At 50.7% G+C, this 20,213-nt stretch overlaps 1 protein-coding gene across 2 annotated transcripts; it reads left to right on the top strand.

Annotated features, from left to right (window-relative positions):
- The first annotated feature begins 245 nt into the window (after positions 1–245).
- On the top strand, positions 246–18,054 carry IL1RN (interleukin 1 receptor antagonist). 2 transcript variants are annotated; one of them, XM_079792457.1, is made up of 5 exons: positions 246–384; positions 13,218–13,269; positions 14,865–14,953; positions 15,888–16,000; positions 16,953–18,054. In XM_079792457.1, exons 1-5 carry the CDS (start codon positions 375–377, stop codon positions 17,163–17,165), a joined length of 477 nt encoding a protein of 158 aa, XP_079648583.1. In that variant the 5' UTR covers positions 246–374; the 3' UTR covers positions 17,166–18,054. The 2 variants fall into 2 exon arrangements, with proteins under 2 accessions (XP_079648583.1, XP_079648582.1); XM_079792456.1 differs by having other exon boundaries at positions 13,107–13,269.
- The last annotated feature ends 2,159 nt before the right edge of the window (positions 18,055–20,213 follow it).

The raw sequence follows: 20,213 nt of genomic DNA, 5'->3' as shown, positions 1-20,213 counted from the left end.
TGGCACACGGTCCATATTGTCTTCATGTATGGACCCATGCATGAACTGGTGGCAGTCGGGTGGGGTGGGCACACAGGTCCAGCCCCACTGGTCCAGCTCAGGTCCTCACGTGACTTCCAGTCTTATGCAGATAAGAACCAGTTTGGCTTCTGTTACCCTGAGTCACTGTTCTGGCAGCAGGGCCTGGCCAGCCTGCGTGGGTGTGTGGAAGGCAGCTGCGCTCTCCTGCCTCTCCTCAGGTCTCAGGAAGAAGCAGCAGCTCACAGGAGGCAGTGGTGCACAGGTACCGCCTTGTGTCCTTTCTACACAGAAGCCCGAGCTGGAGCCAGCGGCTGGAAGACCTCAGAAGACCTCGTATTCTCTCAGGTCCAACCATGGCTTCAGGTAAGCTCCTTCCACTCTTGTATTTCTGAAAAATGGTGAGGAAAATGTCCTCCACTGGTTTTTGCCAAATGCTTTCAGGTTCTGAGAAGCAAGCTTCCAGGGAAATGGCAGGGGCGTGGAGCTCCAGGCCTGCCTGGGCGACCTGGCCATTGCAGAGGTCACAGCGCCACAGGGAGATCACGCGGTTGTGGTGCCACCAGCAGGTGAACAGGAAGCTGGCCTGATGGGAGGAACACCTTGGCACTCCTAGGGTCTATTGCTCATTTCCCCCTGTTGATAGAGATATAGGAATTGGGGAGGTATTTCTTTAAAATGAGAGGAAGGACAGTATAAGCTTAGAGGAACACTGAGAGAAACTGGAATTGGCCACAAGATCTGAGGGGTAACAGGGAGGGTGTCAGCTGTCACTAGTTAATTCCAGCAGATGCTTGTCCCATGAGAATGAGGGCCCAGGTAGACAGAACTTCTTATTTTTCAAGAGTCAGAGATCCTGATTTTGGTATGTGTAGTATTTTGATTAAACAAAGTGATCAAATAAAATAGTCTATGGGCTACCAGTTTGCAAGCTCAGGTTAAGATCTGTGTGGGAAAAGAAGTGCTGACTTCAAACTGAAGTATGGGTGATAGAAACAAAACCACTTACAATTTGTTTTATATTATAATAAATATTGATTAAATGATGGTTTCATTAAAGGCAAGTATTATAGGTTCATGTATTTCATTTTATTTCTGTTGTTTCTATGTCATGTTAGTCTTTTAAGCTATTTATTCTGTTAATAATAACTCATAAGCTAGAAGAACAATAATAAAACAGCTAAAATCCTAATATATAAAAACCCTGGGTTGTAATGACCCATAAGGACCGAGGCTTGACCAACGGGAAGTCAGTCCTGCAGTCAGTCCTGACTGCTTCTGCTGCAGGTGCAGTGCCGCAGCACTGACTGCTGAGCGGGCTGCAAATCAGAGCCAGAGAGAGGCCTGAAGAGAGAAGCAGGGACTGATCCATTACCTCTGTGGCAGCTTTTGATCAGCACTTCTCTCTCTCTTTCTCTCCCAGTCTGGCCAGCAGCCGGGCCTCCATTTCTCTCCAGGCCTCCACTGGGGCTGCTGATCAGCCCCATCTTTCTAATCAGGCTCTGTTGATAGGCCCAGAGATGCTGACTGGCATAGAAACCGACCAATCAGAACCAAATCTGGGTGAAGTGTAAGAAACCAATGGCTGCCTAGGAGGCGGAGCTTTTGATGCTGACTGGCATAGAAACTGACAAATCAGAACCAAATCGGCTGGCTGACGAGGGCAGTTGGGGGCAAGATCAGGCTGGCAGGGGAGGGCAGTTGGGGGCAACCAACTGCAGGGGAGGGCAGTTGGGTGTGAGATCAGGCCAGCAAGGGAGGGCAGTTGGGGCGAAATCAGGCCAGCAGGGGAGGGCAGTTGAGGGTGAGATCAGGCCAGCAGGGGAGGGCAATTGGGGGCAACCAGGTCAGCAGGGGAGGGAAGTTGAGGGCAAGATCAGGCCAGCAGGGGAGGGCAGTTGGGGACGAGATCAGGCTGGCAGGCAGAGGGGTTAGGGGCAATCAGGCAGGCATGCAGGTGAGCAGTTAGGGGCCAGTGGTTCCAGATTGTGAGAGGGATGTCCGACTGCCAGACATCCCCCACGGGGTCTCTGATTGGAGAGGGTGCAGGCTGGGCTGAGGGAACCCCTCCTTCATGCACAAATTTCATGTACTGGGCCACTAGTATATATATAAAAAGGTCTGTGTGGGGCACAGAAAATATCTTAGGATTGGTGGTCTGAGGACAGTTTCCAATTCTAAGTTGGCCTCTAATGGGTAAACTATTTTTCCTTCTGGGTCTCACTTGCCTCAATGTCAAGAGGAGGTTGGCCAACCCCCAGGGTTTCATGAACCCAGTGCAGGTATACCTCAGCTTATGGTGCTTCATTTTGTTGCACTTTGCAGATACTGCATTTTTGACAAATTGATCGTTTGTGGCAATTCTGCGTCCAGTCGGTCTGTCGGTGCCATTTTTCCAACAGCTTTGTTCGCCTCATGTATCCGCGTCATGTTTGGCATTGTAATATTTCAGACTCTTTATTTTCATATGTGTTATGGTGATCTGTGACTGGCGATGTTTGATGTCACCATGGTCATTGCTTTTGGCACCACATATAAGACATCAAAATTGATAAATGTTGTGAGTGTTCCTACTGCTCCACCGACTGGCAGTTCCCCTGTCTCTCTCCCTCTCCTAGGGCCTTTCTAGTCCCTGAGACACATCAATATTGTAATCAGGCCAATTAATAACCTTACAATTGCCTCCAAGTTCAAGTGGAAAGAAACATCGCACACCTCCCCCTGGTGACGATGCTGTGAAGATTATTGAAACGATACTAAAGGATTTAGAATATCACATATGCTCATTGGTAAATCAGCAGCAGGGTTTGAAGCACTAACTCCAATTCTGAAAGAAGCTCTACTGTGGGTCACATGCTATCAGACAGCTCTGCATGCTACCGAGAAGCTTTTGTGAAAGGAGGAGTTGGTTGATGTGGTGAACCTCATTGTCTTATTTTAAGAAACTTGACAGCCACCCACCTTCAGCAAACACCACTGATCTGTCAGTGGCCATCAGCATCGAAGCAAGACTCTCCACCAGCAAAAAAACTTTGACTTGCTGAAGACTCAGATGGTGGTTAGTGTTTTTAGCAGTAAAGTATTTTTAATTGAGGTATGTACATTGTTTTTTAGACATAATGCTATTGTACCCTCAATAGACTATAGTAGATACATAACGTTCATATGCACACAAAAAAGAGGAAAGTTTGTGTGCCTCACTTATTTGTGGCGTGTGCTTTATCGCCGTGGTCTGGGACCAAACCTGCAAGATCTCCGAGGTGTGTCCGTTGTAGCAAAAGTGTCCATTGGGCTCACTGCAAACCAGGTGCTCTGCTGAGCTCTTCACATGGTTTATCTTATTTAATCCTCATAACAACCATGTGGGAAGGACTATCATTGTTCACATTCCATAAGAGGAAACTGGGGCATAGAGAAGTTAAAAGCAATTTGCTCAAGACCAGGCATTGCTGTAAGGGAAGGAGTCTGGCCTGACTGCAGACAGTCTGTCTCCCCACTGTGCTATGCTGCAGGGGCCTGAGACCGAAGGAGACCATGGAAGGAGAAGTGCTTGGTGAGCCACAAGGGACTATTCCAAGGGAAGCAAACCCCCACCTTCCTCCAGGGGGTGGAGCAGTCTCTAGAGTGATGTGTTACTATGTTAGGCCATGGGCCTGTGCATTTTTCCAATGTGTAAAGGAGGATGCTGGGACCCTCCAGACTGTGAAAAAATTACTATACTGTGAAAAAAAAATCACTATACTGTGAAAAAATCACTGCACCTAAAAATGGTTCCTTCCAAAATACTTTAAACGGACACATGGATGCTAACTAAATGCATTTGCACTTGAATTGAATCGAATTCAGGAGACAGTGCATGTAAGCCCAGTGAGGACACCATTTCCTGGGAGGAGGAATCCCTTCTCCATCTCAGGCCAGGGGCTTGGGTGGCACTTCTGTGGCCATGCAGAGGACAGGGCTCTGAGGAGAGAGGACATGGAGAGATGCTTGGTTTGACTAAAGATGCGGGAGAGCATGGACAAGGAGCAGATTGTAGATGGGCCACCCAGTGCACAACTTGGGCAAGTCACCTACCTTACTGGGCCTCTGGGCCTCCCTGTACCACTGACTCAGGATAAGTCCTTTTTAGGACCCAAGTTTGAAAACAATTTTAAGCTGCTAGATATTGAATATATAGTGATCACATAGTTGGAGGCAATTAAATATGAATTGATAAATTTAAAATTAATTGTTCACTACTGTATCTACTATGGTCTCTTTTCTTGAGTGGAAAACTCAAATTTGGGGGGCACTCTTGTGTGCTTTATCTATATATCTATTTATCTAATAAAATGGACCACATCTATGCTGCTCAAAACAAGCTGAACAGCCCTAGACCGTGTGGCTCAGTTGGTTGGAATGTTGTTCAGTGCACCAAAGAGTTGCAGGTTCAATTTCTGATCAGGGCACATACCCAGGCTGGGGGTTTGATCCCCAGTCAGGTGCATAAGGGAGGCAACTAATCTATGTTTCTCTCTCACATCAATGTTTCTCTCTCTCTTTTTCTCCCTTCCCCTCTCTATAAAAAAATAAATAAAAACATATCATCTGGTGAGGATTAAAACAAAAACAAAACAAATAAAAAACTCACGCTGAAGGGGTAAAATACAATGCTTGTGAATTGTACCTGCAATTTGGGGCATCAGCCACCAGATGGCGATAGCACTTTTTAAGGGCTCATGTAATATGGTGACCATATCAGTTTTCCAAGGACTGAGGAGTTCCCAAGATGTGGGACTTTTAGTACCAATAGTGGGGAAGTCCTGTAAAGACCAGGGTAAGTGGCCACCCTAGTCTGTAAGCAGGGAAAGAGCTTTCTCCTTAGCACATGTAAGGTTTTAGAACCATCCTTTCCTTATACCAACACAAAACCAAACCAAACAAAACAAAACATTAACATTTCAAAGCAATTATGGAGTAAACTGTTGGTCTGTAAAATATGAGTTGAAACTGAAATGAACACCGTAAGAACAAATGTAATTCTTGCTTCTGTGAACTGTGAAATGAAGCAGAGTAGAAAAGCCAGCTGCCGCACTGGCAGGGCAGTGGTGTGGGGAGGAGTATAGGAACTGGGTTCAAATCCTGCCTCAGCCAGAATCTGGGCAAGTGATTTAATCATTCTGAGCATTGATTTCTTATTCTACAGCGTGAGTATATGTATTTGCCACTCTCAAAGGTGTATGTAAACGTGCCCGCCTCGCACAGCTTGTTATTGTCATGTTTTGAGGACCACGTGAGATTTGTTTGAGAAAGGAGAACACAGAGCCTAAGCACAGCAGGCAGAGACGGCTCTCCCAGCCCCAAGTGCCCATCCCTCTCTTTCTGCCTGGGAGAAGCTGCCTTATCAAGCTTATCATCAGAGCCAAGACGGCAAGAGCAAACATGTCCCTCTGGAAACCCGAGATAACTAGATTTAAAAAAGAGTGGCGTTCAGTGCAGATCCACATCAAACCCAGAAGCTGCTGGACCAAACCCATCTTGGAAGAAGCTGAACAAGGACTCACTGTCGGTTGACCACTTAGACCTGGAAGGAGAGAGGGTTCCAATAGCAGCGATTGTAACAGTCGACTTTACACACACACACACACACACACACACACACACACACACACACACACTCCCAATTGCCCTTCACCAGCTGGACAGCAGATATGGTCACCCTGATGCTGTAGCTTGGTGGGCAGAGATGCCCAGGAGAATCTGACCAGCTACTGTAGGGGGCTTCTAATAAGCTGCTGATTTGGTGAAAATGGACTGGGCTACATGGCAGGACTAGGGAGTTGACTGATGCAGGAATACCTCTCCCACCTGGCAACTGTCAAAATGTTCTCTGTATCTATTAAGTCTGTTTCTGCTTGTTCATTTATTTTTATTTTTCAGATTCAATTGTTGATAGATATGCATTTATTGCCATTTTATTGTTCATCTTTTTAAATCTTTTTTCTTCTTCTTCTTAAAGAAGACACTTTAATATTTCATGTAATATAGGTTTGGTGGTGATGAACTAACTACTTTAGTTATTTCCTGTCTGGGAAGCTCTTTATCTGTCCTTAGATTCTAAATGATAGCTTTGCTGTGTGGAGTAATCTTGGTTGTAGATCCATGCTTTTCATCATTTTGAATAATTTCTTGCCAATCCCTCTGGTCTGCAAAATTTCTGCTGATAGTTTTATGGGAGCTCTTTTGTAGATCAGTGGTTGCCAACATTTCGGACTTCACAGACCACCAATGGTCCCCGGACCAACGGTTGGGGACCTCTGTCATAGATAACTGTCTTTCTCTTGCAGCTTTTAAAATTTTCTCTTTGGCATCAGCCCTCACACTGAAGGGTCTCGGGTTAGATTCCCAGTTAAGGGCACATACCTGGGTTGCAGGTTTGATCCCTGGCCTCTGTTGGGGTGTGTGCAGGAAGCAACCAATTGATGTGTCTCTCTCACATTGATTTTCTCTCTCTCTCTCTCTCTCTCTCTCTCTCTCTCTCTCTCTCTCTCTCCACATCCTTCCCTCTCTTTTACTCTCTGAAAATCAATGGAAAAATATACTTGGGTGAAGATTAACAACAACAACAAAAAGATTCTCTCTTTGTCTTTAAATTTTTGCACTTTAATTATGATGTGTCTTGGTGTGGACCTCTTTGGGTTTGTCTTTTTTAGGACTTTCTGTGCTTCCTGTACTTGTGTGTCTTTTTCCTTCATCAGGTTAGGGGTGTTTTCTGTCATTATTTTTTTCAAATAGGCTTTCAATTTCTTGCTCTCTCTTTTTTCCTTCTGGTACCCCATGATGCAAATGTTGGTACACTTGAAGTTGTCCTAGAGGCTCTTTACACTATCTTCATTTTTTTTAGTATTCTTTTCTCTTTTTGCTGTTCTGATTGGGTATTTTTTGCTTTTTTATATTTCAAGTAGTTGATTTGAATCTTGACTTCATATACTCTACTGTTGATTCCCTGTAAATTAGTCTTCATTTCAGTTAGTGTATCCTTAATTTCTGACTGGATCTCTTTTATAGTCTCTATGTCCTTTTCATACTATTAAAATTCTCATTAAGTTTCTTAAAGTTCTCACTAAGTTCCTTGAGCATCCTTATAGCCATTGTTTTGAACTCTGTATCTGGTGGCTTGTTTGCCTTCATTTCATTAGTTCTTTTTCTAGAGATTTCTCCTGTTCTTTCATTTGGGAACTGTTTCTTTGTCTCTGCATTTTGTCTACTTCCCTATGCTTGTTTCTATGCATTAGGTAGAGCCGCTATGTCTCCCAGATTTGGTAGAGTGGCCTTGTAAGGTAGGTTTCCTGTAAGGCCCAGTGGCGTAGCCTTCCCAGTTACCTGAGCTGGGTGCTCCAGGTGTGTCCCTGTGTGAGCGGTGTGCACTGTCCTATAGTAGTTGAGCCTTGATTACTGTTTGAGACACTTGGAGGGATTGACCCCCAGACCAACTGTCTGCAAGAATTAGCTGCGATGATAGCGGAGTTGCTCCTGTGCAAGAGTTGACTCTATGAAGCAGGACTTGCTTCAGTGAGGCTTTGGTGTCCACCAAGTGTACCCCTTGATGAGTCACTCATGGAGGTGGAAGGGTTATAATCCAGTGTGGTCAGAAGTTGTCCACTAGGTGCTCTGGCTTTGGGGCTTCCTGGGAGGTGCAAGGTCAGCCAGCACTTGTGCACTACCCAGGCCACCCAGCACGAGCTACAGAGCAATCTGTAAATGGCTACCATTTGTGCTGGGCTTGGAGGTACCCAGACAGGTCAAGTTACAAATCAAGGCTACTACCGCTAGTGCCAGGCCTGGGGCCACTTAGCAAGAGGTACGGGGCATGCCAAGGCCAGATGCTGCTTATTAGAAAGATGTTAGGGCCCTAACCGGTTTGGCTCAGTGGATAGAGCGTCGGCCTGCGCACTGGGGGGTCCCAGGTTCGATTCCGGTCAAGGGCATGTACCTTGGTTGCGGGCACATCCTCAGTGGGGGTTGTGCAGGAGGCAGCTGATCGATGTTTCTCTCTCATTGATGTTTCTAGCTCTCTATCCCTCTCCCTTCCTCTCTGTAAAAAATCAATAAAATATATTTTAAAAAAATGCCAAAACCGGTTTGGCTCAGTGGATAGAGCATCGGCCTGCGGACTGAAGGGTCCCAGGTTCGATTCCGGTCAAGAGCATATACATTGGTTGCGGACATATCCCCGGTAGGGGGTGTGCAGGAGGCAGCTGGTCAATGTTTCTCTCTCATTGATGTTTCTAGCTCTCTATCCCTCTCCCTTCCTCTCTGTAAAAAATCAATAAAATATATTTTAAAAAAAAGAAAAAAGAAAGAAAGATGTTAGGAGAGTCTGAAGCATGAGGCAGGAGCAGCCATTTGTATGAAAAAGCCACTGGAAACAGCTTCGGTGGGCCCACAGGTTAGGTGGGGCAAACAGTCTGAGCCAGGTAGGTGAAACTCAGATATTGTGCCTGCCTGTTGACTCTGGGGTGGTGGTGGGGTCCAAAAAAAGAGAAATGGCCTCCTCTAGCACTTTTGTCTGGCAGAAAACTGACCGGCGCCCCCCCCCCGCCCCCGCCCCTGACTTTCACCCTGATGCCAGACAATTGAGTTTCTCCTGTATGTCCCTGGTTTCATTCAAATTGCTGCCCCAGTGCTGGAGCTCAGAGGGAGTGGGTCCAAGTAAATCCATATATGGGCCTTTGAGAGGAACTGCCTGGGACTCCAGCAGCCTCCATCTCAGCCACAATCCCCACTGGTTTTTACAGCCAGAAGTTATGGGGACTTCTCTTCCTGACCTTGGAACCCTGGGTTGGTAGGCCTGGTGTGAGGTTGGGACCCCTCACTTCTCAGGAGGGACCTTCACAGCCAAGACATCGCTTCCTATTTTATTTTATTTTTCTCTTTTATTTTTAAAAATATATTTTTATTGATTTCAGAGAGGAAGGAAGAGAGAGAGAGAGAGAGAGAGAGAGAGAGAGAGAGAGAGAGAGAGAGAAGCATCAATGATGAGAGAGAATCATTGATCGGCTGCCTCCTGCATGCCCCACACTGGGTATCGAGCACACAACTCGGGCATGTGCCCTGATCAGGAATTGAACTGTGACCTTCTGGTTCATAGTTTGACATTTGACCAATGAGTCATACCAGCCAGTCTGTGGCTTCTTTAAATCCCTAGTTGTATGACATCTATTCAGCTAGATTTCAGGCGGTTCTGAATGATGGTTGTTCTGTAGTTCAGTGGCAATTTTGATGTGGATGTGGGAGGATTGAAGGACTGCATCTACCTACACTACCATCTTGACCAGAAATGTTCTGGCCAAGGCTTTGAGGAACTGCAAAGGCCCAGCGAGTTGGAGCTCAGCATTGGGGCCTTTACTCCATTTGCTGCGCTGAACACATTTGCTGGTTTCAAAAGCTGTGGCTGGTCTTTGAACAGACTTGTGGGGCTTGGGGATGAGGAAGATAACATTTGCCTTTATCTCCCACTGAGGAGGAGGGGCCTGGATAAACGCCACAGGTTTGGGCTGGGACCCTGGAGAATGAGTAGTGGACAGAAGTGGAGCTGTCTACACAGTGACTGCATCATCTCCAGCCCTGCCTGGGGGAAGGGCACCTGGGCTGCAGCGCCCTGGCCTCACTGCCCAGTGGAAGCCAAAGTGAATCGTCTCTGGATAAAGACAACTTCATCCAGGGCCTCATGTGATCCCAACAGTGTTTGCTATACGGTGTCCAGCAGTCAGCAACCTGTTGTCAGGCACAGACAAGGCAACCTGCACAGGAACAAAGCAGACAATAGGAGGAGGCCCAGCGGAGCTCCAACGAGGAAGTTATCAGGAGCAGCCTTTACATGAACCACAAATAAAATGTTGAAAATGTCAAAGACAAGATGGAAACTTTTGGCAGACAACTAGAAACTACAAGAAAGGAACCAAATGTAAACTGCAGAACAGAAAGACACAATGAACTGAAACAGAGAGAGAGATGGCGTTCATGTGAATGTCGCTGTGCTGAATGCTGTATGGGCGTCAACATGCAGGGCTTCCCCTGGACACCTGCCTACTGCCCCTCCTGGGACGTGGACAGCCTGGTGTTCCTGTCTCTCTGTAAGTGGGACTTGGTCGTTCCTGCTGTCACAAGTGTCCTGTCAGGGAGGGCTCAGCATGGAAGGCACTTGACATGCCTGTGATGCCTGCAGCTCAGAGGGAGGGACAAGAGGCAGCTGGGAGGGCCAAGCCCACTGTGTGATGTGGTCATTGGACTTAATTCAGGAAGCAACATGAGGGACTGAGCACTAGAACTGAAAATAAGTTTAGTCAGAGTTTTCCTGTGGGCAGAAATTGTAGGGACATCAACTGTCTTAAGACGGAACCAAGAGTGGAACTGTGGCCAGAAGCGTGAGTAGAGGAGGGAGCTGCCCCTCCCTCTGCTTCCTCCCACACCAGGGAGTGAGGGCTGGAGTGCATGGCAGTGTAGATGGTCAGGGACATTGTGATTGCCCTCACCCACTTTACCTGGGATGAAAAGCACACTCAATAACAATCCATTGTTTGAGTATTTCCTCCGTGACCAGGTCAGGGCTAAGTACACCATGTGCAGCACCTCAGTCCTCATAGCGACCCATTGCAAGGCATCTGTTAGTAGCCCAGCTAATGGATAATGAAACTTGGACCAGGAGAGCTTGGGCACATACATGTCCCGATGGTCCAGCTGAGGAATGATGAAGGAGGACGAAGCCTAGGTTGCCTGACTTCAAGCCAGGCCCGAGGAATGCCCACCCAGACCCAGAAAGGCCTGTGGGCCACTTCTCGGGTGCAGTGGGTAAAGGGCACACACATGGGAAAGTTGGGAACCCAGGCTTCGGCTCTCCAGGAAATATCTGTCTCTGAACTTGGGTTGGGGGCCAAGGAACATACCCGGGAGCCAAACTGTGGGCAGGCCCTTGACTGTGGGTTCATATACATCACCTCCCTAAAACTAACAAAAACAAATCGCCCCCTGGCCCTCAAAGGCAGATACCATTTCTCAAAGGCTGTGGCAACAGAGCAGGGCACCTAGGAGCCATCTGCCGCCCCAAGCAAATGCTCAGGGAGGTGATAAGGTTATTGCAGAAACATTCCATTTGTTCTCATGAGGAGCTCTTTAAAGATTTGGGAAATTCTTTTGTAGCCTTCCTCTTTATTTTTTTATTGATGTGTGATTGACATATTATATTGATTTCGGGTGTAGGACACAATGATTTGCCTGTCACCACACATGGTTATATAATTTTTTTCTTGTGATAAGAACTTTTAAGATCTACTCTCTTAGCAACTTTCAGAGTGACCTCCCCTTGGAAGGGTTTACCCTCATTTGGACATAGACTCTGATTTGTTGATTAAAAATAAAGTCAGACTCATCACATCGACGGCTTCAGGAGGCTGGCCCTGGCTGGGAGTCCTATCTGTGCCATTAACGAGCTATGTGACTTAGGCAGGTCCCTTTCCTTCCTGGGCCTCCTGGGTCTTCTTCCAAACAGTGACCGGGAAATGGGGGGACTGCCGAGCTCTCCCCAATCCTGAGACGCTGAAACCTGTGTCTGCACTGACATCTACTCCCATCACTCAGGCCACGGAGAACCCTTCCTGCCTTTGTTCTTTCCATAAATACCAGTGTGCTTACCTTAGATTTCCCCTAAGTCTCTAGGATGCAGTAAGGAAGGACATTTATGTTTATTACTGCCCACTCTGGACCGGAACGCTCCCTTCCCTTCCCTTCCCATCCCTTCCCTTCCCTTCCTTTCCCTTCCCTTCCCTTCCCTTCCCTTCCCTTCCCTTCCCTTCCTTTTCCCTTCCCTTCCCCTCCCCTCCCCTTCCCTTCCTTCCCCTCCCCTCCCCTTCCCTTCCTTTCCCTTCCTTCCCCTTCCCTTCCTTCCTTCCCTCCCTCTTCACACTGTGGGGAAGACATGATAGGCCTCATTCTGCATGTGAGAAGGCAGAGCTGAAATCAGTGAAGTGACTTGTTCAAGGCCACACAGGTGGCTATGGGCGAGGGGCAGGGGGGGATTTGGATCCACTTCTGACCTGGTGCTGAGTTCACCCAGGGTCCCAGAACCATAACCTCAGAGATGTGAGGGCAGGAGCAGGCAGCTGGCTCTGGAGCAGGAGTGGCAACCTTCAGCAAAACCGCCATGTGTTTCTGTAAATAAAGTCACACGGAACTCACCCAGCTTATTCGGTGATGGACTGTTGACTGCCTTTGAACTACAACTCTGAGTTGAGAAATCACAAGACTGTGTGGCCCACAAATCCTAAAATGTTTACTATTTGGTCCTTTTTACAGGACGTTCACAGCCCTGGTCCAGAGTCCAGCTAGGTCGTCCCTCCTTCTGTGGACACCACGTGACAGGAGATGGTCCCTGTGCTCGGCCCTGGCATTCAGCATTAGGAAAGGAGACATTTTTACTTGGATTCATGGTTTTTTAAAAATTGAATTGATTGGGGGGGACATTGGTTTGCAAAACTATACAGGTTTCAAGTGTACAACTCAACAAAACCTCCTCTGCACACTGCATCGTGCACACATCCCCCCAGGCAAAATTTCTTTCCCTCCCCATCCCACCCCTTTGCCCACCTCCTCCCAGCCTCCACACCCCCCTTCCCTCTGGCCATCAACACACTGTTGTGTGTGTGTGTGTCCTTGGGCTATGTATATATGCTCTTTGGCTAATCCCCATCACCTTCCTTCATCCAGTCCCGCCTCCTCTCCCCTCTGACAGCTGTCCGTAGGTCTGTTCCATGTATCCATGCCTCAGGTTCTTCACATTTGTTTTAGGTTGGCCAACAGTCCCTGGTCACCTGTCAGGCAGATGACAGTGTTTGGTTATGGTTGTGCTTTTCTTCCCAGGAACTCAGTGAAGGGAAATGGAGATCTCCATTTTGGGGAAATTACACCGGGGAAAAGGGGAGGGTTGGTTACAACACTGCGTTGCGACACCCAGCAGGCCTGACCGTGACAACAGCAAGCGTTTCTCTTTTTGGAATTGTGAAGGCATTTCCGTTTCTGCTGGTTTGGTGAGTGGCTACCTTCTTTATAAGCAGCTCCTCTGGCCCAGAATGGCAGTCCTTGTTGTACGAGGCGCCCCAGGATGGAAATCTGCAGGTGCCCCCTCAGTCACCTAATCTCTCTCCTCCTCTTCCTGTTCCCTTCAGAGACAGCCTGCCGCCCCTCAGGCAGGAGGCCCTGCAAGATGCAAGCCTTCAGGTAAGGCCAACGGAGGAGGTGGGGGACATGCCACAGCCCCTGCCCCCCATCTCTGTTGGGTGGGAAAGGGAAGTCCATTATTGCAAAAAGGGGCGGCCATGTGCGGAGCCTGCAGGGCTTGTGTTTCAAAATGTCCCAGATGTGCAAGCGTGGCTGGCTTTGAGGCCTGCCTGACTTTCCCAGAGACTCTGGCAACTCAGCAGGTGACAGACACGTGCCCAAGAGCCTGGCTAGGGTTTGGGTTGAGTGTGCTGGGCAGAGAAGCAGAGAGGGCTCCAGGGGCAGGGTGGCCCCGGGTTCTAGATGATGGTTAGCAGTGTCTGTGCTCATGGTGGAAGATCCTGCCCCCTGGAGCCTCAGTTTCCCCACCTGTGACAGGGGGTTTCCAATGACTCCCTGCCTGCCTAACAGAGAGGCTGTGAAGGCCACAGTGTGACTGTGCTCTGTGAACTATAAAGTGCCCCAAAGGGTTGTGATTTTCAGCGATTGGGTCAGGAGCTTTGTGAGACGTCACTGACCATCACTGCTGTGAAGATGACAGGCTGCGACGTGTCTGCACACACCCTCTGCCCTGCTACCCAGGACTGAGCTGGTCTGGGTGACTTCACCCCCAGCACTGGGTGTCTCTGGCTGTGGCTGCAGGACAGACTGTGTGCGTGTGTAGCCAGAGGTGGGAGGTTTGCTCTGCCTCCTCCTGTGGGCGGGGAGCTCCAGGAGATGCCCCCGGAGGCTCCAGTCAGGGCTGTTCGTCCCTTCAGATGGACACTCCTCTGGAACTAGAATAATTACAAAAGGTCAATTGGGTCCACATGCAAAGAACTTTAGTTTGCCTGACCACCCACCCAGCTCGTGGGCTCCTCAAAGCCCCCTGGGGAGGCGGGGCTGTTAGCCGCCCTTCATAGGACAGGAGACAAGGCACAGGCCAGGGTCGGGCTTGTGGGCAGCAGGGAGTGGAGGGCCCTCCAGTGGACGGGCCCTTCACCAAGAAGAATGGACCAGGAGCCAGAAACAGGCTCCTGGGTGAGCTGGACGGGAAGCTGACTGCTTCCAGGGATGCTGCCCCTGCCAGACCCAGCACAGGCCCTGGTGGTGGAGGACAGGCTCTGGGACAGACCCCCGGGTCACTACCAGGTCCTCTGTGCCTTGAAACACAGCGTTCTGCGGTGGCCACTGGCCTCAGATGACTCTAAGTGTACATTTAAATTAATAGCTAATAAACTTAAATTAATAAAAGTAAAATAAAGTTTAAAAATGCAGATCCTCAGGCGACCACCTTCCAGGAGCTCAGTAGCCATGGTGGCCCTTGTGGGCAGCGGACAGACTCTGTGTCCCCGGCAGTCCTACTGGCAGGGGCCGCCCCAGGGCTGAGGTCCAGGCGCTGGTCCCGGGAGCCTGCGGAGGGGAGCAGGGCCAGGAGTGGGCCTGTCTCCTGACCGGGGCCACCACAGTTGCCTCCTCATGCTGTGGGTGGGGGAAACACCCCTCCCCGGCAGAAAGTTGGGTGCAGACTCAGTGAGCTCTGGGGACACAAGAAGGGGCTGAGCCCAGGGCCGGGCACAACCTTGTCCAGTACAGCGGCCCCTTTCGCTTTTCAGAATCTGGGATGTTAACCAGAAAACCTTCTACCTGAGGAACAACCAGCTAGTTGCTGGATACTTGCAAGGACCAAATACGAAACTAGAAGGTGAGTGGCTGCCAGGAACACCGATGTGTCACGGCCTGGGTCTGCAGCACTGTGGCTCCTGATCCGCTGGGGAGCCTCCACCTGCAGGCACCATGGTCGCAGGGCCACAGCTCCGGGGGTAGGGGTGTGGGGGCGGGGGTAGAAGGCTAGGTCGAGCCTTGCCTTCCTCCTGCGCCCAGTCAGCCCCCACGTCCCTGTGGTTTAAACTCTCACTTACTTCCACAGTGAACACAGCACACACAGCTGGGCTGGGTCCCTTCCTCCTGCACACAATCAGCAAGTTCAGGGCCAGGTCCCAAATAAGCCAGATGGACTCGGGCAGCCGCCCCAGTCTATGCCTCAGTTTCCCTTTAATACCATGAGGGCGGGCAGATGACATGGTGGGAGAGGGTCAGCACTGGCCTTCTGGGATGCTTCCACATGCTGTTGGCGGGCTTGGCATCCCCTCCATCTCCTCCCGCTGCCTCCCCTGCTCTCCACGCTCTCCCCCCCCACCCCGCATTGCCTCGAGGGCAAAACCCGCCTTTCCAGTCCTGGTATTGCTCCTAATAAACACGCTGAAGTGAGGCCCAGAGACACTGAGGGGAGAGGTGGGTTCAGAGCTGCCAAGCCCTGGGGTCCCTCTCAGGACCTCATGTGCACTTTTCCCTGCCCATGAGCAGCACACCTTGACCTGGCGCGCAGGTCTCCGGGGATCGAGGGAAGGTAAACATCAGGTGGAGCAGAACCTAAGTCACTTGGTCCGGAAGAGCAGCTAGGTGGCTGCTCTTGGTTGGATCTTCTGCTTGGATGCAGACCAAAAAGATGGGGCCCCACAGTCCTTAAGACCTTGGGTTTAGTTAGGAGGACAGAGGAGCCCTGGGAAGCATCCAGGCTCTCTCCACCAGCACCTCCTCTTATCTACAAACTGACCTTGCCCTCTGCTCTTCCTCAGAGAAGATAGATGTGGTGCCTGTCAAGCCCCACACTGTGCTCCTGGGCATCCATGGCGGGAAGCTGTGCCTGGCCTGCGTCAAGGCTGGTGATGAGATCCGGCTCCAGCTGGAGGTAAGCACCTGCCTGGTAACAGCCACCCCAACCAGGGCCTGCAAGTGACGGCATGTGCTCTTTCTGTGGGCTGTCTGGGGTCCGCAGGGCTGTTCTGTTTCACATGGGGTGGCTGGGCCGGTCCTGCAGGTGCATCTGGCAGGGAGCTCGGTTGCTGGCTTCTAACAGGGATTATTCCCAAATCACACACTTATTAAATGTCTGCTTGCATCACACTGCTCATGTACCCTTGGCCAAAGCCCGTCACGTGGCTGAGTCTGCCTCAGTGGGGGAGGGAGCTCACAGGGGTGGGCACCGGGAGGAGGAGGCTCATTTGGGGACCTTGATCTCTGGGTGCTGTTGTCTTGTCCAAGGGCCTCCAACCCACGAAGACTAGGCCTCTTTCAGTAAAGCCCCATGCAGACCTCTCTCTCCCAGTCCTTGTCTACTCAGACCCATGGGCTGGCATGCCATCTGGGCCCTGTACTCCTTAGTCCCATGCAGTGTTCACAGGCTGCCCTCAGAACAGACGGCTCTGTCTCGGGAGAGTGCTGGAACACATCTTAACCCAAATGTAACCTTAGCCCAATGGCCATACTGTGGTACTGTCCCATTGCTCCACTCGTGGCAGGGCAACTGCCTGCTTTGTGGAGTCGGGATGGCGACGTCGAATGGGCTACGATGCTCTGCCCACCTTCTGTACTGCCTCCTCCTTGGAGGCACAGACCCAACAGAGCTCAGCCTCCACAGGCCTGGGCCTCTGCTGACGGGGCTGTGTGTTCATTAAACTTTCTGAGCCCTGGCCAGAGTGGCCAGATTTTCTCAAGCCAAGGTGTGTCTGTGGGCCGTGTGGTCTCCCGCAGGCATGCCAGTCAGCATCCCCCTGGCACGTCCTGGGCGGCCTGAGGCCCCTATGGTGGGTAGAGGGGCAGGCGGCACAGAAGCTCTCACCTGTTCACCTCTTGGCTTCCAGGAGGTCAACATCACTGACGTGAGCAAGACCACAGAGCAGAACAAGCGCTACACCTTCATCCGCTCGGACAGCGGCCCCACCACCACCTTTGAGTCGGTCGCCTGCCCTGGCTGGTTCCTCTGCACGGCCCTGGAGGCCGACCAGCCCGTCAGCCTCACCAACGCGCCCCGGGAGGCCATCAGGGTCACCAAGTTCTACTTCCAGCAGGACTAGCAGTGCTGTCACCCCGCCCTCAGCCAGCACATCCTGGCTCCTGACGCCCCTCCGCCCTGCCTGGGGTCCCGACTTGGTGGGGTCCGGGGAGCAGCCGTGGCAGGTGGGCCCCCCGAAGGAATTGAGGAGCCTGGTGTCCAACTCTGTCTGCAGCCCCTCAGCTGCCGCAACCTTCATGCCACCCTGAGTGGTCTCTCTAAAGAGCAACTGGAACACCAGTGCGGCTCCACGCCCTTCCTGCAGTGTCACCTGTGCCTCCAACAGCACCGGGCCACCTGCCAGCCTGGACACCCTCTGCTCTCCCTCCCAGCTCCCCGCCTGCCCACTGTCCATGCCCAGGTCCCAGAAGCCACCCACTCACTTCCCACCAAGTGGCTCTCAAACCTTGTTTGCAAATCTTGGGATAGCAGCGCTTTTAGGGTCTGTGGCCAAATGAAAAATAAGGATTTCATGGTATCTTCAAAGCCCACTGTATCCAGTTTTAAGAGGACTTTCTTTGGGGATTGTGCCCTTCCTGGAAGGGGGTGGGAGAGCAAAACATCCATATGTTTGTGAAAAATTTTGATGAAAACAAGTCTCCTTTTTGTGTTTCTTTCTTATTGTTGTAAGGCCCTAACCGGTAAAATGAGAAGTTAATGTACCAGGGTCCCTAATTTTTTCTTTCTGAAACTGGACCCCACTGCCTGGGCCCGAGCACCATCTGCACTCCAGGCTTCCCCCAGCGGCTGGCAGTGCCCCCAGCACAACTGGCCCTGGTCCTCCTCCCTCCCGAGGCAAGAGCATTTCCACACGGAGGCTGGTCGGAGATGCCTGGCGTCTGGGTGCTGCCAGGCTGGAGCAGGGACGGGGACTTGAGTGTGTGTCTCAGGTGCTTGCAGGGCTGAGTGTGTGCCGGCCCTTAAGTGCTGCCTGTGTCCAGTGGGAAGTTACCTGTTCCCCGTCACTTAAGCTCTGTTTTACAATAAAACCTTAAAAACGCATCGACTTTGCTGGCTGTTTCCATGGCCCCTGACTTGGAGCAGAGAGTGCTGGGAAACAGGATCTCCAAGGGGAACATTGCATTTGGCTCATGAGGTGGGTGCACTAGACCCTAGGAATGACTGCTCATCAGATGTCCCTCAGCTAATAGTCAGGCGAGCAGGGAGTGCATCCCACTCCTGCCCAGGGTCCTGGACTTAGGCCCCAGCTGGCCTGGCTGTTTACTTGGTCCAGGAGAGTGGTGGCTTAGATCCGGTTCCAAAGAGGGCTCCTTGGGTCCCTCTCCCAGGTGCCTGGGAAGGAGCCCCACCTCAGCCTGCTCATAAACTCAACTTCCCGCCCAGCTTTATTTGAGGAGGAGCTCTCGTTGCTAAGAACAAACTACATTCAGCAGGTTAAAAGGCAACCGATTGGAGAAAATCGTCACGATATTGTCTAGGTCTCAGATCCTGTGTGTGACGACAATGAGGCCAAGGAGGTTGGCCATCTCAGTTTCTCTTCCTTGTGTGAGAAGAGGACTATACAAGGATGAACCGAGATGATGCGGGTGAAATGCTGTGTGTGATAAAAGGGCGTGGGGGGTTGATATGTCTTCAGTCCTGGTGAAAGGGGGAAGTTCAAGACAGAAACCTTTAAGACTGAACGGTCACAGCAGCAGCGAACACGTGACTCTGCAGCCATCCTGCCTTTCCGAGGCTTATGCGATAAGGTTAGTTCAAGGCGAGACAGGGAGCAGCCACGCACGCGTGCCCTGAGACTCTGGAGCCAATTGCTATCTGCATGTGTGCCCCTGGATGAGATAAGGTCTTGGAGCCTCAGTCTCCTCATTGCCAAATGCAGATAACCTATAGAGAATGCAAAGGGCTGCATGACCTCATTTAACCTTTGCAACCACCTTCTGTGGTAGGCACTAACATGATTTTTACTAGTATTGATGCTGGAAGAGTCAGCTCTCAAAGCAATCCACTTTAAAGCCTTGTTGCTCAACGTGTGGTCCTCAGACCAGTAGCAGCAGCATTCGGAGAGTTAAAATGCAGCACCCCAGACCTCATACCAGACTCACTGACAGGATCTAATCCTAACCAGTCTCCAGGTGATTCTACATGGATTAAAGTGTGAGAAGCTCAGCTCTAAAGCGCAGCACCTCCCACCAGCTCACTGCCGACACCAAGACCTCCCCCTTAGCACCTCCTAGCCCAGATGCAGTGTTCTTCGAGGCAGGAGAAGCTGTGAGCTGTTGTCATCCTCAGACATCGGTCCACACAGGCAGGGGTTTCCATGTTTTCTTCTGTGATGCACCTCAGGTACCCAGATGAGTGTGCGGTATGGCCTGGGTGCTCAGTAAATATTTGGTGAATAAATGAATTGGCCACTGATAAGTCCATAGAAATGAATGTACTACTTGGGTCAGAAAATTTGAGGAGACAGGGGACTTGGGCTAGCAGAGTTTTGCAGGAAGACTGGAAAAGGGGAAAAGCCCAGATGTAGGAGGTTCCCAGGACTTGGGGCTGTCAAGGAATGAAGTGTGAGCATAAGGGGGCAGTGGCACACTGAAGCTTGCTGGTTGATGCTTTCACAGGCTACTTTGCGGGCGGGAGGGCTCACAGTAGGAATCTGGCCACTCGGTGGTGGTTGCTGCTTAGAGGAGAGGAGAGCACAGAGCCGGGGAGGGGAATGGGAAAGGGGGCCCGTGTGTCTGGGTGATGCACTTAGCAGCACAGTGGGAATCTCGGGGACATGGGGTGCCAAAGGACGGCAGAGCTTGGGGGCTTTGTGGCCTGGGTTATCCTTGGCTGGGAGATGTGGGGTACAGTTTCATGGGGAATGTAAAGCACGCAGGCTCTAAATAGCTAAAAATCTGCTTGTTTGGGTGATGTTTAAAACAATTGGATGTGGACAGATTTGAGTTTGGCATCGGGTAGACTACTGAGCCTGAATTAACTACCCAGGGTTGGTACGCAGAGGCCTTGGTGGGGCACAGTGGTTAGAGCGTCAGCCTGTGTACCACAGGGTGTCGGGTTCGATTCCTAGTCAAGGGCACATGCCTGGATTGCAGGTTCAATTCCCAGC

The sequence above is a fragment of the Cnephaeus nilssonii genome (assembly GCF_951640355.1).
Source record: "Cnephaeus nilssonii genome assembly, chromosome: 15".
Classification (NCBI taxonomy): Eukaryota; Metazoa; Chordata; class Mammalia; order Chiroptera; family Vespertilionidae; genus Cnephaeus; species Cnephaeus nilssonii.
The sequence above is the reverse complement of the archived record's forward strand: the minus strand, read 5'-3'. Positions and strand labels throughout refer to the sequence as shown.

What these genes read in the sequence shown, in the direction of transcription:
- IL1RN (XM_079792456.1), top strand. An exon ending in ACCAAATACGAAACTAGAAG is followed by an intron (nt 14,954 to 15,887) that starts GTGAGTGGCTGC and finishes GCTCTTCCTCAG; the next exon opens with AGAAGATAGATGTGGTGCCT. An exon ending in AGATCCGGCTCCAGCTGGAG is followed by an intron (nt 16,001 to 16,952) that starts GTAAGCACCTGC and finishes CTTGGCTTCCAG; the next exon opens with GAGGTCAACATCACTGACGT.